The 17,647-nt window shown below is 43.1% G+C and overlaps 1 protein-coding gene across 6 annotated transcripts in view; it reads left to right on the top strand.

The window, feature by feature from the left end:
* The window catches only part of DAAM2 (dishevelled associated activator of morphogenesis 2), a 217,077-nt gene that overhangs the window by 106,647 nt on the left and 92,783 nt on the right, over positions 1–17,647 (top strand). For all 6 annotated transcript variants that reach the window (XM_079969180.1, XM_079969181.1, XM_079969176.1 and 3 more), the window contains one exon: positions 11,834–11,923. In XM_079969180.1, the coding sequence (XP_079825306.1) occupies positions 11,834–11,923 (90 nt within the window). The remainder of the gene's footprint in view (positions 1–11,833; positions 11,924–17,647) is intronic.

Genomic DNA, 17,647 nt, shown 5'->3' with positions numbered 1-17,647 from the left:
AGGATGTTCCCTGGCTCAAGCTGCTGGGATGAGAGGGGAGATGGCCAGGAGATGGAATATGGCCATGAAGCAAGTTAGCTGGGAAGAATCTGCGCGCGCGCACACACACACACACACACACACACACACACACACTGGGATGCCAGTTGGCGGTCTCTGATCGGTAACACTTAAGAGAGAGGGAAATCATTGCACAGGCAATAAAATTAAGCCCATCATCAAAACAAAATTTAAAAAATCCCTTCCGGTAGCACCTTAGAGTGCTAAGTTTGTTATTGGTATGAGCTTTTGTGTGCATGCACACTTCTTCAGATACACTGAAACAGAATTCACCAGACCCTTACATATAGTGAGAGGGTGGGGAGGGGTATTACTCAGAAGGGTGGTGGGAATGGGTGATTGGCTGATAGGTGTGGTAAACCTGTTGACGACTGTTAACGACTGCACTTGGTCTTACATGAAAAACCAGGGGGGTGAGATGGCTAAAAATAGCTATATCATGTATAATGAGATAAGAATCCAATGTCTCTATTCAGACTAGGTCTCTCCATGGTTTTAGGTTTGGTAATAAGTTGCAATTCAGCAACTACAACAGGTTTACCACACCTATCAGCCAATCACCCATTCCCACCACCCTTCTGAGTAATACCCCTCCCCATCCTCTCACTATATATAAGGGTCTGGTGACTTCTGTTTCAGTGTATCTGAAGAAGTGTGCATGCACACAAAAGCTCATACCGATAACCAACTTAGTTGGTCTCTAATGTGCTACTGGAAGGAATTTTTTTATTTTGTTTTGACTATGGCAGACCAACTGTAATTAAGCCCATAGTTTGTGTGGAGACCTGGGAGGCAAATGCTCAGATGGAATCCGCTCATTTACTCTCAGAGCATTTGCTCACAGGGTCACGGCTTCTCTAGAGTTGTTTTATGGCATGAGGCACATCCCAAAACTATGATTTCCTTTGCTGTGCATGGAGGAATGTGCCTGCCCAAGCACCGTCACTATGATGGCTATGTGAGTTAATGCACAGTCAGGTCACTTTCTGTATATGGGATAAGTATATGGAATCTGAAGGCGAAGACAGACAGGCGTTCTAAGTGCGGGGAAAGTGGTTTTGGTCACACGCTCGCTGTTTTTTTGTTGCAGGCATTTGTTTTCAGGGCAGAGAATATACACTCACTCAACCACTTCCACCGCAGTTAGAATGCCTGTCTGTCTTCACCCATAGCTTTGCTGCAGTGAGGTATTCTCTTGGGTGCTGTTCCAGAGTGAACTCGTTGCTTCTAAGTGTGAAGTGTTTAAAACAAAAAACTGCCCTCCTAAACTTTGTGTTTCAGGTCAGTCTTAGCCACAGGGCCAGTTCCATCATTTATTGGGCAAGCATCTTGTACACTTCTTCCTCCCCTCTCCTCCTTCCATTCTGTGTAGACATGGAGCTGGTGTATCCTTTTTTTATTTTCAAAAATCCTACAGTTTTTAATATAGGGCAAATTCGAAATGACAGTAGTCATTTCAAAGCCCTTTCACTCTCATTGAAATGGGTTGTTTAAATTCATTTATCCCCGCTCCTTGACAAAATGATTAAACACTTTCCTTTCTTTAAATCCTCTTACTTTCTCTAAACCTCTTTTTCTGCTCTTATATATTCTCATTATTATTTTTTTAAAAAAATATCTACAAAGGTTCTGGTCTAATTTCTATTGCTGTCCCAAGTACTTCTGAGAGTGCTCAACTTTCTTGATTGACGAGATTGATCCAGACTATAGGAAACCAGCGTAATTAACCCCAGAGTAAATTAGGCCATTGTAATTTACCCCTATTTCAAACACTATTCAGGAACAGGGCTACCACTGGTTGAGCTAGCCTGAGTCTGTCAGAGGGAAAACAAACCTTTAAAGTAGACTTTGACTTACGCCATCCTTTTCCCAGTGTAACTTCTACAGGGTTGTTAGGGGTTAAATGGAGTTCAGACTAGGGGTTTGTTTTCTCCTGCCCCATCCCACTCTGCCCTGCCCCCACCACTTTCCTGGAACACCCCTTTTTCAGGATTTGCCTAGCTTCAGCTTGGCTGGCTTCACCTGAGCCCTGGCTAAGCCCTGGTTGCGCCAGAATGGAATACTTATGCCAGTGTTCCTCTGGCTGAACTGGGATAAGGGACTTAAGCTGGCTGAGCTCAGAGTCAGCTGGAGACCCCCTTGTTCCAAACTCTGCTCATCCTGGCAGATCTGGGGTTTGCATTGCTCCCTAAATGGTCCTGTGCCTTGCTCACTTACACCAGATTTGCTGTGTCCTCTGCCACAGAATATAAACTCTCCAATCCACCCCTTGTAGACAGGGCTGGAATGGAGTATAAAGCACATTTTAAAAAAAGTATTCCTTGGGCTGTTACCAATTCAAGAATGCATCTGCGAGGCAAAATAAATCCTTTGTTTGCCATGTGGTCCTACTCAGTTCGCTTGTTAACACCGTAACAGCTATGCTGGATTAGATCCTAGTTTGGAAAGGACCACAGATTGCTGGTACTCCTTTAGTCTAGATGTCAGAGCTTGTTCAGCATACATTCAGTAATTCTACAGCTGCCCATAAATGACAAAGCTGAGACCTTGTTTAAGTTTCCCTGAGCCTCCCCCCCCCCCTCATAGTGGTGACAGAGTGAAAGGCTCTATGGGGGGGGGGAGGGCACTTTTGCCCTGGAAACTGCAGCTACACCTGTGGAAAGCTCAGCAGGCCTAGATCCAATCCTGGCAGTATGCCCTGAGGTAGGGTAGAGGCAGATATGGATCTGCTCAATCCAAAACTCCTCCATGGGGATAGAAAGAAAGAAAGAAAGAAAGAAAGAAAGAAAGAAAGAAAGAGGGAGGGAGGGTGTGAGGAAGACACCAATCTCCACCTGCTGCCTGGCAGGCATGAATCATCCACATTTTGGAAGTGACATATTGTCTGCCACTTCACTGTTCTACTTCTCCCCTCCTGTTAGGATTGCTTGGCCCAACCTGTAGCAACTAGGTCAGAGCATTAGCTCATCTAGCCCAACACTGGGTGATCCTTATCCGCATACCCGGTAAATATGTTCAAAGAGCAGGGCACTTGTGAAATTATCCATGCATTTAACTGTGGTTCACTCCCAGGAGAAAGGTTATATGTGCTTATTTCATTGTAAAGTGTACAAAGGAACAGTGTCTGAATAAAAGGTAAATTAACACTTGTTTGCAATGAAGGTGGAGTAGAGACAGTCATTTAAAGGAGGGGGGGGATATCCTTATGCAAAGAAATATTTAACCCTCTGTGTACTTGACCAACATATCAGGTACTGGGTGCTCTTTCCTGCTCTTACAGCCTGGTGCTGTGCAGATGTTTTGGACTACAAAACAGCTTGATGGGAATTGTAGTCCAAGCGTATAGAATGAAATACGTGAGCAGAATGACTTCCATTTGCACAGTGGAACTTTCACACACACACCCTCTCCTGCCCCTGTGCACTTGCACCCATCCCTCAGTAGATTTAGTGGAGAGAGGGAGGGAGAAGGGAAAAGGTAAAGTTCTATTGTGCAAGTGGATGTTGTTCTCCTTATGCAAAGCACTACTTAGTGGTACATTGAATCAAAGCATCTACAGGATCCCAGGTTCAGAGCCAAATCATGTCAAGCCAAACCAAACCACGGCTTAGCTCCAAGTAGCAGAGCAGCAGAAGACCAGGAGGAAGAACAAACTGGCATGATTTTTCCTGTATACCGACAGTGCTGGCACATTCATGCTTTGGCTTAGCTCAGGGGTGGGGAACCTCAGTCTTAGGCCCCAAATGTGACCCTCTCTGTCTGGCCCTTGGTACTGTCCCCAGTCTGCACCCCCTTCTCAGTCACCCCTTCTTTCCCCAGATGTCACCCCTCAGTTAGCCATGGTTCTTGATCATCGTTGCCTAAGTATCCTTGAATTGTGGTAATGAGTCTTGCTTGTCTGAATGGAGGATAGAGAGCTGTGTATCACTGTGAAGAAACTAGCCTATTGTAAGGTAAGAAGTACAGTGGTACCTCGGGTTAAGTACTTAATTTGTTGTGGAGGTCCGTTCTTAACCTGAAACTGTTCTTAACCTGAAGTACCACTTTAGCTAATGGGGCCTCCAGCTGCCACCACGCCGCCGGAGTACGATTTCTGTTCTCATCCTGAAGCAAAGTTCTTAACCCAAGGTAATATTTCTGGGTTAGCTGAGTCTGTAACCTGAAGCGTCTGTAACCTGAAGCGTATGTAACCCGAGGTACCACTGTACATTCATTTTCACTTCTGGCCCCACCCACTGTTGACATGTACCCCCTGGAAGGTTACCTGGAAGAAAATTTGGCCTCGGGCTCAAAACGTTTCCCATTTGTGATGTAGCCTTGTGTGCAAACTGGGCCAGTCTTGTTCAGTCACCCTCTGTGGGCTGATACGTATGTTGCTTCCTGGAGTGGCAAAATCATGGTCATTTTTTGCAGTGAATAAGAAGTCATTTTGTTTGAGTACTCTTGCTTGGTGAAAGCTTGCGTTTGCCATGACGGAGTCCCTTGGAGGGTGGAGGAGACCCAAATGTAACAAAAAATGACACATTCCAGTGGAGCCTTCCCAGGACTGAAGAGCATTTTCCATCACAGACTAAATGGCAACAGTGGCCATGGTGAGAATCTTCTGGTTTTGGGGAAAACCATGGAGACGTGCAAACTGAAACCAGTTGAGTCTGAAACAAACTATAAAAGTTCGGATGTTGGTACAGAAACTCCTGTGCAAAGCACCACCTAGGCTCCACTAAATGACCATGCAATTATAAAAACCATTCATTAAAAGTGGAATGACTGGTCCTGTGAGAAGCTTCTTATAGCAAGGGTTCTGTCAAAACCACCTATAAATAGTAAGAGCTAGGCTCAAGCAGGAACACCAGATTGACATAAATGCAACATGAGTTACTATTCCCAAAATGAAATGAAAACATTCCTGTGAGAAACACGTCCTCCAAACCCACGCCCCTCGAGTTTTTAGGGGTTTGAAAAAGAATTGTAACGATGGATGATGGGGGTGGGGGAAGGAATCCAAGAATCACAAAAATGTGGCTAAAATTAGAGTATTGGGTGTGTTGAGATTCTGAACAAAGATTGTAGCATCATACTTGGAAGCAGCAGGGGGTAAAAATATATGAAGTGCAATCCACATTGGAGGGGTTTTTTTCCCTTGTTTTGACTTAATAAAAAGCCACAGGCTATTCCCAATGAGAGAAGAATGGATATACAAAAACTTTTGGAATATGCAGAAATGGCATATTAGAAAAAGAATATAGAATTAAGATAAATAAATAAAAGCATAAGTTAATTTAGAATATGCAGGAAATTATAAAACAAATTTAAAGAACCACAGAAAGAGGAGGCAGGAAGTCAAATCGTTTGAAATGTTATAATTTCTGTAAAAGTATTGCAATGTATGCAAATGAAAACTATAAATAAAATTATATTTTTTTTAAGCCACAGGCTACAAGCCAGTGGGTAATTCTCCTGCAAAAAAAATCCTTTGAAAGGAATGGGAGTGAGCTGCTCAAGAACCCTACTCCTCAGCCGGGATGGGGAAGAAATTTTGTTCAGTTTGCATTTAAAGCCAGGTTTATTGAATTTAGACTCTAAAACAATATGGGAACTGAAATTCAGCCATCCTTCAAAATCTGCATTTATCCAAATTTTGTGATGCTCTTCTCCAGCCAAATAATATTTTCAGAAATGCATATATTGGGGGGGATGTGCCTAAAAATGAATATATTAGTAAAAACAGCATACAAAAATGCCTTATGATCAGGAAAAACTGTTAGCAAAAATGTGTGCGTTAGTAAAAAGAAACCGCATACAAAAAAGGGTTATCAGGAGAAATTTGCACTAAAATGCTTAAGAATTTTCACGAGGATTCTTTTTTAATAATAATAACAATTGTTGTTCTTTAGTTGTCTTAGTTGTGTTTGACTCTCTGTGACCCCGTGAACCAGAGCATGCCTTGGAAACGTTCCATTTCTTCTCAAAGCTTCTCCTTTTTTATATCCATGGAGTTTTCTTGGCAAAATACTGGAGTGGTTTGCCAGTTCCTTCTCCAGGTGGATCACATTTAGTCTAAACTCTTGGCTATGAACTGTCTGTCTTGGGTGGCCCTGCACAGCATAGCTCATACCTTTTTGGCAGGGGCGTCTTACCCATAGAGGCTAGTGGCGCGGGGCACCAGGGCGCCAAGTTCTGGAGGGCAGCAAGGAAGAGGTGGAGGCTGGACGTGGTGCCTCCTGGCATCAGTTCACTGCCCTCGTCTGCCTCTGCCATGCCAAAGCAGCATCGTGCCTGGAGCCTCTGTTTGCCATGGCCACCACAGCACGAAGCAGCCAGCTGAGCCGGGAGGCGAGGCAGCATGTCTAGCCTCCACCTCTTCCCCGCCGAAGGAGCCACCCCCCAGCCGCTGCCCGCCTCCTACAGCCCCACCGGTTGACAACTCTGGAAAAACGGGGTGGGGGGCACCGCCAGAGGGAGCTTTGCACCACGGCACTGGATATGCTTAAGACGGCCCTGCTTCTTGAAGTTATTCAAGCCACTTCGCCACAACAAGGCAGTGATCCATGAAGGGGAACAACAATAATAATCACCAATTGCTGCAGAAATGTAGAAAAGTGCATTTTGGATAGGCAGAGTGGGAAACGGAAAGAACCAAAATGGGCAGATTCTTCGATCCCTACTCCAGAGTTCCCCTTAAGTGCAAGGAGGCTTGTGTAGGAGGTTCAAGAACCTCAGTTCGTGGGGACCAAGTGCAGCCTAGCATTCCTCTCTGTCTGTCTCTCCAGAATCTCCCTAGGTCTCATCCTGACCATACCTTCTCCACACCTTGCTTTATTCCTTTTGTCTGGCTGGAATGTGTTATTGAAGTGTGATAATGCTGCTTGCTTGGATGGAGAGATGTGCGTATGTATGTATAGAAACCTTTCATGTTTGAGTGGCTGGAATGTAGCCTATTATACAAACCTAAGAGTCCCACCCATTGCCACACCCGCTTTTTTGCCTTTGGCCACACCCACTACTGGCATGTAGCTGTTGGAAATTTGTCTATATGGGAAAGCAGCCCTTGAGCTGGAAATGTTTTCCCACCCCTAGAGTATCAAATCTATCTTTTATGCTTAACGTCCCGCGGAGCTGAAGGGCATAACACAACATACCCTCTTAGGTTTCCTCTTCCTCACTCTGTTTCTTCCTTTCATTTTCATGAGTTTTTCAGTCATTTCAGATCTGGGCCATCTTCCCCTTCTGTTTCAGGAATCTGGTTTGGAAACGTTTTCTGCTTTGGGTCCAACTCCCAAACATTTCATGTGTTTTATCATTGAAATTCTGCCTTGGCCATATTAAAAGTGAAATTAACTGACCATATCCTCCCCTCTGTAAATAACAAAAAATAAGGAAATTGAAAATGGAACAGATTGTTAAAATATTCATTGGACTGTTCTTTTTAAAATTCTCCCTGAGGCCGTCGTGGCACATGTCTTCTTAATCATGACTTTACTGTCGTATCTGCAATCTTGGAAGTGCTAACTTGAGAGCCAAGTCACTGATTCCAGTGCGCAGGAGGCTGAGCGTTGGCAGTTTGGCACAAAACTTTGGACTGAAGTCTTCTATCCAAGAAGTGGAAAAAGAGATAATGCATTCTTGGAAAACAGATGGAACAGTGGCTGTGCTTTTTTTTAAGGGTGTGTGTGTCGTTTGACGTATGAATAACAATTTTATTTTGAAACATTGAAAGGGCTGTTCTTGTTGGGCAGTCACATCTGCAGCGCCTTGTTTGTCTTCAGCCATCTTCAGAGCTCTCAATGAAGACTGACTGTTCTATTAATTCACCCTTAGCATCTCACTTGGATGTATCTTGCCCCATTTGAAGCATCTCAAACATAATCATATTGTGCACAGTATTACAAAATATTTTCTACCCCTTCCAGGATTTAATAGTATAAAAAGCAAGGTATGTTAACTCTTTCTGTAGGAATCATATACTGGGAGATGCAAGTGGTCTTCTAGGTCTAATTGTGTTTTGAGTGCTTAGCCTTAAAAGAGAGAGGGGGGGGAGGGAGAATGAGCTTACTGTTGCCTTGTTAGAGGCACAGTGATGTTCTGCAGTGAAATAAGACGGCACAGTGAGCTGCATTGGAACGCGCTCTGCCCACAACTTAGGACAGGAGTGGAGAACCTGTGGCTGATGAATGCTGGAGTCCAACTGTTGTTGGGGTCCAGCTTTCCTCAGCCCCAGCAACATGGCCAATGGCCATGGATGATACCAGTTGGAGTCCAGCAACATCTGGAGGGCTACAAGACTTCTGATTTATGGCTATGGACAATGGAAATGTTATACAGTGGTACCTCAGGTTACAAACACCTCAGGTTACAAACACTTCGGGTTACAGACTCTGCTAACCCAGAAGTAGTACCTCGGGTTAAGAACTTTACCTCAGGATGAGAACAGAAATCGCGCGCCGGTGGCAGTGGGAGGCCCCATTAGCTAAAGTGGTACCTCAGGTTAAGAATGGTTTCGGGCCAAGTATGGACCTCTGGAACGAATTAAGTTTGTAACCAGAGATACCGCTGTACGCCTTCACCATTACTTGCCTGAAGGAGCAAAGTGTGTTGAAAGAACCTGTGGAACTGTACCTTTAGCTCTAACCCTATGGTATGTGGTTCCTCCTTCCCCCTCTATTCATGCTACTGCATAGATGTCAGAGGTGTGGCCATTCACTTCCATGATCATCTGCTTGCATTTATGCGTTAGCAGTTTATCTGGTGTTTTGCCAGCAGAGCAGGTCTGCCATTGAACCCAGATCTCAGGTATAGCACTATACCCTAAATAAATGTGATGGGACAGAGACTGTGTTCTTTGTTGAGGTTCTCCCCAGCTTTATAGCCTGTTCTTTATCAGGGATTACCAACCACTCAGAAAAGCAGCACCAACTGAATACCAAGTCCCTTTATACTTGAGGCAATTGGCCTCCTATTTACCCAGGCATAGAAGAGTTTACTTTTTGGCTGCTTAGTGGAAATTACTGTCATTAATTATACTGATGTGAGGTGGAGGGCAATGGTGAAAGAGTGATTACTTGGTTTCATCTGGAGATTGTATTAGGTAAGCCTTCAACAACCTGGTGTTCTGCAGGTGTTTCAGACAGCAGATGTTTGGTAAAAGCCATGTTGGCAAAAGCCATATAGGGTGTTATGCCCATTATTTTAGAAACATTGTCCATTGTGTAGTGGACCATACCATATTTTTCTTACTTAAAAACAAACAAACACTGGAAAGGAGGAAAGATGGAGATGCTTGCCCGTTCACCTTTTTAAAGTTTTGGTGTCCAGCCAAATGATCTCCTTGCTTTTGCAGGAAACTCATTATTGTGCCTTCTAAATCTGCCGTATAATTACATGACCAAATGCTATTTTCCTTCAGAGGAATGAGCAAACTGAATTTCATAGGCAACATCCGCTGAAGTCTTGGAAGCTGTTGGATGAATTTACAGTGTTAGCCTTCAGGTTTTATTCAGCCAGTGAAAATGGTTAAGCAGCTTCTTAAATTTTGGGGTTGCTTTTTTTGGCGTGGGAGTGGGGGCTAGATGTTCTGTCATTCAGATTCCTTCCCTCCACATCCTGCAAAGGGCTGGACATTTATAAAATCTCTCAGCTTGCTGTTTTGACAGTTGAACTGACAAAAGTTCTTGTTTAAGTAGCAGCCCACCAGTTTCTTAGATGTGTTTCTATGATGTACGGAACAGAATCATGTTAGTGTCTTGACTTTTGCCAAGTAAGCAATAAACTGGCATTTCCCTTGAGTGGTGGAGCTTTTGTGAAGGATTTTGCTGAGTTGACCCAGTTCATTGCTTATGTGAGCCATGTAGGACTTCTCTTTCTCTATTTGGCCAGACGTAATATTGACAACATCAGAAGTATACATGGCTTGACATCCTTTCCACAAACTTGCAGTGTTCTCTCTGTCCTTAAGACTTGACACGCAGTTTCTGCCTCTCTTTCTCTCCCTCTCCTCTTTCCATCGCTCTAAGAATGTGCTCCTGGCCCAAGTTAATTTTGTATAGCAAGGAGGATAAAACTTGCCTTGCCTTGCTTGGCTGCCCTCTTGTTTGGAAACTCGCTCTAAACATTTCCACATGGCTTGCACTCTTCACGCAAAGTTATATACATTTTGAAAAACCCTTTCCCTCCCACTCCCCTGGCTTCTCCTACCTTGGGCTGTTGGCAATGACCTAGCCTTGTTACTGTTTGTGTTTCTTTTGTACCTTTCTGTGGCTGAAATCTCTGTGGGCCTTTAAATCTGTCAGCAGCCGCTACCAGGCTCAGTATGCAATTTTAGCTCACTGTTTTCACAAGTTTCTGGATCCAGAAAGTTTTCCAAATGAGCCATTGTGGAGCTGTCTTAAAGAGGTATTGTTCCTGCTTTAGGGTACGGCTTTATTTTTTATGGCTCAGAAGTCCTCACAATGTCACCTGTGGAAGGTTTAGCCTGGAGAAGAGGAGGTTAAGGGGTGATATGATAGCCATGTTCAAATATATAGAAGGATGTCACATAGAGGAGGGAGAAAGGTTGTTTTCTGCTGCTCCAGAGAAGCGGACACGGAGCAATGGTTCCAAACTACAAGAAAGAAGATTCCACCTAAACATTAGGAAGAACTTCCTGACAGTAAGAGCTGTTCGACAGTGGGATTTGCTGCCAAGGAGTGTGGTGGAGTCTCCTTCTTTGGAGGTCTTTAAGCAGAGGCTTGACAACCATATGTCAGGAGTGCTCTGATGGTGTTTCCTGCTTGGCAGGGGGTTGGACTCGATGGCCCTTGTGGTCTCTTCCAGCTCTATGATACTATGATTCTAAGGTGTCACATTGGGTTACCCCTGGTATGTATGTATGTATGTATTAATAATAATGATGATAATAACAATAATGAAATTTATATACCGCCCTATACCCACAGGTATATGGATGCAGCTATATATAAAAGGATTAGATGATAAGTTTGGTAAAATTCTTTACTGAGGTATATCCCACTTTTCTGTAGGTTCAGACAACCTTTTCCCTAACCAACATTCCTGAAGCTGGATCATTGGAATCCAGGGAAACTGGGTTATCAGAAGAGGCCCAGTGTTCCCAGAATTTAGCTTCCTGAAACCTTCATAGCAGCAGAATCCATTGTGCGTGGGACTCTTTGGAAGAACCTAGTTTCCCTGACTGAAAAATTCTTTACTTGTCTGAAAGCAGACTGTGCTTGTCTGAATCCTGTCCTGGTTTGAGATTGCCTGAGTTGCTCACTACTGAGTAAAGTTGAATGTGAATCTATGTAATTATGTGCATAATTTTACCTTTGTAAATACTAGATTTACCTCAGTAACTTAGTGGCAGAACAGGATAAAGAAATATAATCCAAAATCATAGACACTTAACAGACTGAAGAAGCCTGCTCACACTTATGCATAGGACTATAAGCCATCGAGTTTGGAGAGTATATTATCTGTTGAATTTTGTAATTTAGGATCCATAATGGTGCGTTATAAATCATGCTCTCTGGCAGGGCTCTTAATAGGGACCTGCTGCAAGGTTCTTCCTAGGCCAAGGAGAGGGAGGAAAGTCCTTGTGTGCTTAAGAGTTCAGTGCATAGTTCCCAAAGACAACACTGAAGATGAGTTAGATATCCTGAAAGAGTCAACTTTTAAGTTTTAATTTTAAAGTTTCTTCAGCTGAAGGTAAGGAGATAAAGGTGGCCTTGGACATCCTCTGCAAAAATATATTATTTATATGTTTCTTTTTTGTCCTCTCCAGGATGAATTGGATCTCACCGATAAGAACAGAGAGGCAATGTTTGCACTCCCACCAGAGAAGAAATGGCAGATTTACTGCAGCAAGAAGAAGGTACTATCTTTAGTTTAATTGAATCACATAGTAAACTCTGCATGTGTGGATGATTTGAACCATATGATTATGTGCATTTATCAGGGTTGGTCATTGACATTTGAGGTGGACCAGTTAATGACTCTGCAACATACCCAAGGCTGGCCAGGTTACTTTGGCACCTGAGGCAAAATGTCCCTCTTTGAGGCAGTAAAAAATGCAGCAATAATAAATAGCCAAAACTTTTCTACCTTTTCATGACACTCCAGACCAGCTGCTTCAGGCAATTGTCCCACTCTGCCTAGTGGCAAACCTGACCCTAGCATTTACCATTGGCCATCTCCATCATGATAAATCATTTTTTAAATTGAGAGCATGCCTCCCCACCTTTCATACGCACTGCCTGCCTGGCTAAAACAAGCCGCAGTATTTCTGACTTGGTAAGACCCAATTTTTACTTTGAGCACTATCCATGGGATTCTTGCTAGTCTTCCTATTAATTCATAGGTCCTGTGGAAGGAAGGAAGGAAGGAAGGAAGGAAGGTGCATTTATTTCATTGGAGCTGCTGGTGGCATTTTCTGGGCCTAGTAATGCTGTTTGTATTTAGCCCTCCCCTGAGGGGTGCAGTCCCTGGGGGCACAACAGCTTCTCTGATCACTCCCTCCTCCCTTGGAATAGGTTCACCTGCACAACCTTCTCTGTGGCCGTTTTTCTAGGCAGGCTAAGTGAGCTAGTGGCGAAGGATCTGTTTATTAGCCATCTTGCAGAACGGTGCATTCCATCCATCGGCCAGCCAGGTTTGACAGGAAGCAGCAGCCTTTAACATATTTAATATGTCTCTTAGATTTACTGTATTGCTTCCCCTCCCCATTTTAAGAGGAGGAGAAGCAAACTGGAGTTCTTTTATCTGAAGAGGGCAATGGACTGAAAAGGCTCTTGACTTGCAGGCCTGCTAGTTTAATGAATTAATGAATCAAACCCGCTAGTTTAGGCATGGGAGTCCTCCTGCCCATTCACCCACCTGCAAGCAAATACCTGATCCTTCAAGGTGAGGAGGGAACTAAGGGTCAGATGCAATGCTTGCTGTATTATGAAACTGGCTGTGGACAGCACCCAGTCCTAACTGAACTGGCTCACCTAGTTCCATTTCTTGCTTAGTGTGAACAATCTTTCGAAGGATTCCACTAAGTATTTAAACCTCAGCTGGTACTGTACAACTTTCCAGGCAATTTAGCTGGTCTTGTACAACTTTCCCCAGGAAATTCAGGTCATGGGAATTCACATCTCTCTCCCTATGTGCATATTATTAGTAGTAAGTCACAGAAGAGGCTGTGCGGGTAGGGATAGTAATATGACGGTATTATTATTGTGTGGTTATTAGTCATAGTAGTGGTTGCAATAATAGTGATCTTGTATTACAGTTTATTCAATGACAAAGACTGCTAGGAACTTAACATCATTCTTGAGGTTCTTGTTTTGCTGGTATTGATGATTGCTATGTTTTTAACTCTATTTTTATTCTGTTCCTAAGTTGCTTAGAGACTTCCTTGTATTAAGTGACAAATACTGCTTTGGAGGCCTGTGGACCAAAAAGTGGTGTATAAATAAAGCATAACACAGCACCAATCAAATTAATAATAAATGAATAAATAAACAGCAATACTAATAATATAATTGACTTTTGCACGCCTGGGTCAATCTACATTGACTCTCATGTGTGGGACTAGACTCATCAGATTGCTTACTGAAGCATGTACAATTTTGTGTAAAATGACTTTTTTAAAAGCACAAACAGAAGCTCAGGAAGCCATCTTTGCAATGCTCTATAAAAAAACCCCATCCATGCTGAGATTGGTAGATACTCTCAGGCCTTGACAACCACATTAGGGCATGACTCTCACATTTACACAAGTCAATACAGATGGATTAAAATATGCCTGGAGATGGGCATCATCATCAAAGGTATAAAAATTATTTCTATGTTTGAGCATTACTCTCTGTGATGCTGCATATAGGAAGGTACCATGGCCATCTAGTTTGGCATTCTGTTCTCACAGTGGCCAACTGGATGCCCATGGGAAGCTCACACAGCCCCCCCCCCAGCAGCTGGCTCTGATACTGGAGGCAGGAGCGGCTGGCACAGTGGGATTGTGCCACAGTGCTACCCTACTGGGAGAAGTGTTGCTGATGCTTACCTGGACAAGGCAGGGCAGTGACAAGTTTAGGACTTCATTGGAGCACAGGGGAGCCAGTCCAATGTCACCACTAGTACACCTGCACCACCCTGATCTCTCCATTATCCTGGCCCCAACCCTGCCCTGTTCAGGTCAGCAGCAGCAGCACTGCCAGGGAGGCAGCTTCTGGGCACCACCATGCCAGCTGGCAGCTGCTTTTGCTTGGAGTGAATATCTAGCTGTAGCATTTAACAGGCTTCATCTCCATGAATTTGTTGTTTCAAACAGTGCAGATCGGTGGCCGGATCTACATCTTGCATGATAGCAAATTCCATAACTTTATTCTGTGCGAAGTGCCCCTCTCTGTCCACTATTCAGCTTTCTTAATAGGGATGTTGCTGCAGTTGCTTGCTGATTTTGGTTGTCCTTTCTTCACTTTCCCGAGATCTACAATATCCTTTTTCCGGTACAGAGATCATAACTGTATACAGTATTCTAGGTGCGGTTCTTCCGTAGGTTCACAGAAAGGTGTGATATTGACAGTCTTCTTTTCAGTCCCTTTCCTAATGATCCCTAAGATGGAATTTGCCTTTTTCACAGCTGTTACACACGCTGGATTGTCGTTTTCATTTCAGGATTGTGGCCCATCTATATTAAGCCTTGAGACCACCCTTTTCCGTAGAGGTTGATTAGTGTGTCCTGGTTTCTGGCAAGATACAAAGGCAGTGGGGGTGGGCTTTGTATATTGTGCCAAAAATCTGATTACATGAGAGGGCTTGTGGTTACATAGTGGTGATATCTCGCTCGGATCTTTCTTTGCCTTGCTAACATTGGTACTATTGCTGGGACTCAAGACAAAAGTTGGGACCTTTGTTGATTTTGGTGCTTTAGGTATTAGCAATAGCTACATAACAGTTTCTACCAGGAGTAACCCAACACCCAGTGTTCACTCTCATCAAATCCCTTCTTAAAACACCTCCCCTATGGAGATTTCCAAAGAAAACCTTCCATGAATGTTCATCTGGTCTCATTTAAAGACATAATGCACCAAATGAAGGTCACGTCATCTTTTCTCTCAGCATGTGTGTGGGGAAGTAGGGGGTGGATGGAAACTCCTGAATGTGTTTTCTGTTTTGCATTGTGTGTGCTCTTTGTGGTGGGAACCATGTTCACACAATGTCAAGCAAAATGTGGATCTACAATAAATTAGGACAGTGTCGGAGTTAGGGATGTCGGAGAATTCCAATAGAAGCAGAAACGGATGAAGAAATTGCCACTGTTTGCACATTTGCTCAGTGCCAGGACCGGATTAACTTCATGCAAATAAAGATGACAATTGTTGAGACTAAATTTCAAAGCTGTGAATATCTATCACTGTTCACAGTTATTTGGTTGTAGCCCCTGACACTTAAAAAAGTTCTTTCACTGCACATGAAACAGTTTTTCTCTGCGACACATTTGGGCTACATGTTCACAGCTAACCTGTTGAGGGATCACTATGTCCTGCGAGTGTTTGCTTCATAATCTATATTCTTATTCAATACTTTATTGGCTACTTTTGTTTTTGTAAATTTTTGCTGTATTTATGGGGATCTGTCTTGGTATGTGTTGTTGCTGAATGCCACAAAATACAATGGCCAGCCTGATGTTGCTGAAATACAATACAGTATTCACATTTTCCTTGCTATCATCTATCCCCAAAGCACATACCTCCAAGCCCTCCGCAAGTCAGCTTAGTTGAAGATGTCTTGCAGAGAGACCTTTTTGCCATAAAGGTGTTCATTTGGGCATCTCCTCAAGGTTAGTGGGCTTGCTGCAGTGGGCTTGCTGCAGTGGTAGTTTGGTTGGAAGCCACCCAGAGTGGCTGGGAAAACCCAGCCAGATGGGTGGGGTATAAATATATTATTATTATTATTATTATTATTATTAGTAGTAGTAGTAGTAGTAGCAGTAGTAGTAATAGTTACCTCTGAGCTGCTGCAAGGACAATTTGCAGGTAAATCAGTGGATGCTACCACCTCCATTTTGATTGGGATGATATCTGCACGCCAGAGCTTCTGGATACAGACCGTGCCACTTTAATCCTTATTAACATATTAAAGTGTCATTAATTCTCACTATGCTGAAGTGTGTGTTTGCTGGCCCTTATCTGATAATGTGAAAGCTGATCCTAAGAGGACCCATCAGCAAAGGTTTTCAGAGATGATTATGGTGGAGACACATCTACAAAGATGGCGCTTTACAAACAACAAGTTTAACAGGTCCTTACCTCAAGGGATTTTAAGGAAGGGCATCACAATGAGAAAGTTGAGTCAATTATTTATTACACCTAACATTTTACAGGCAAGGTACAAAATTTAAAAATGACAACAGAGCTCTTGTCTAGGAAACCAGAAATGGAAGTTCCTTGAGAACCATGTTGGCAATTCCAAGTCTACTGTTTTGTAAATTACACGTGTAATTATTAAACTTATGCACATGTCCTCTGATTGGTAAGCAACAACATCAACAAAGTTCTGTTCTCCTGGCCACTTATAGTACCTGAAAGGTGACAGATATTTTCTGGTAAAGCTTTCATTCGTGTTTCACTCTATACTTGCTGACATCAAGGAAAAAGCAATTTGAACTCTTTCTCAGGAATCCATCTATGTGCTGACATTCCACTGAAGAATATCCACTCCTAGATAAAACTCTGAAAATGTCAGCCATATTCTGGGGAACAGCAGAAGGGATGAGAGTTCTGTTTTTTCTCTTGCGCTCTCTAACTTTCTCAGCTTAACTCACAGTTTCCGTTATGCAATGCTGGCTCATTTGTTTATCTTAAGAATGGAGGTCGCTGAGGGTCAAGCCCTTGAAAATTATATATTTATTTTTTAAACCTGAAGAATTTCTTTTCTTTTACCATGGGAAAGGCAGAGAAGATTTGCAGCTTCTCCACTTCTCTCCCCCCCCCCCAATTTTTAAAAAGCTTACAGATGTCTGAAAATCTGAGGTCCAGAATAACTTCTCTTAGAAATTTAGAACAGGCCTTCAAAAGACCAGGCTCAAACTGTGAGTGTAGCTAGTCAGAATGTTCCACACAACTGGTTATTTCAGCCAAGCTAATGGCATTTTTGATATTATCAGAAGTTGCTTCTCCCATACCACTCTTGGTAATATTTGAAGGATGTGAGTCATGTAAGTAGGGCTGGAAAAAATGTTTACCTTCTGCATCCCATGGGGTGACTTTGGCATGGGAAGTAGCCATATTCTTGTCCCACTTCCCATGTTTCTGTTACTTCAAATACTCTTGAGAGCAGTCATCCCTAGGCTGTCTCCCTTTGGAACAACTGCTAATATATAAATGGGCTCTAAGGTCCAAGTTTCACAATCTTTTGAGGTTTTCAAGGATAAAATTTTCAGTGTTTCATATTACCAAGGTGTCACTTGACAAATGTAGTTATCTCGGCCAGGTGGTGATGTTTAAAATCCTTAGATTTTAGGTATAAAGAACCTTCTTGCTTAACCTAAGGGTGGTGACCACAGATGTCACAGGAGGCAAGTGAGGGGAGACCTCCACTGCGACCTCCT

This window comes from Podarcis cretensis (genome assembly GCF_951804945.1).
Source record: "Podarcis cretensis genome assembly, chromosome: 3".
NCBI classification, from domain to species: Eukaryota; Metazoa; Chordata; class Lepidosauria; order Squamata; family Lacertidae; genus Podarcis; species Podarcis cretensis.
This window is presented reverse-complemented; position numbering and strand designations above follow the sequence as displayed.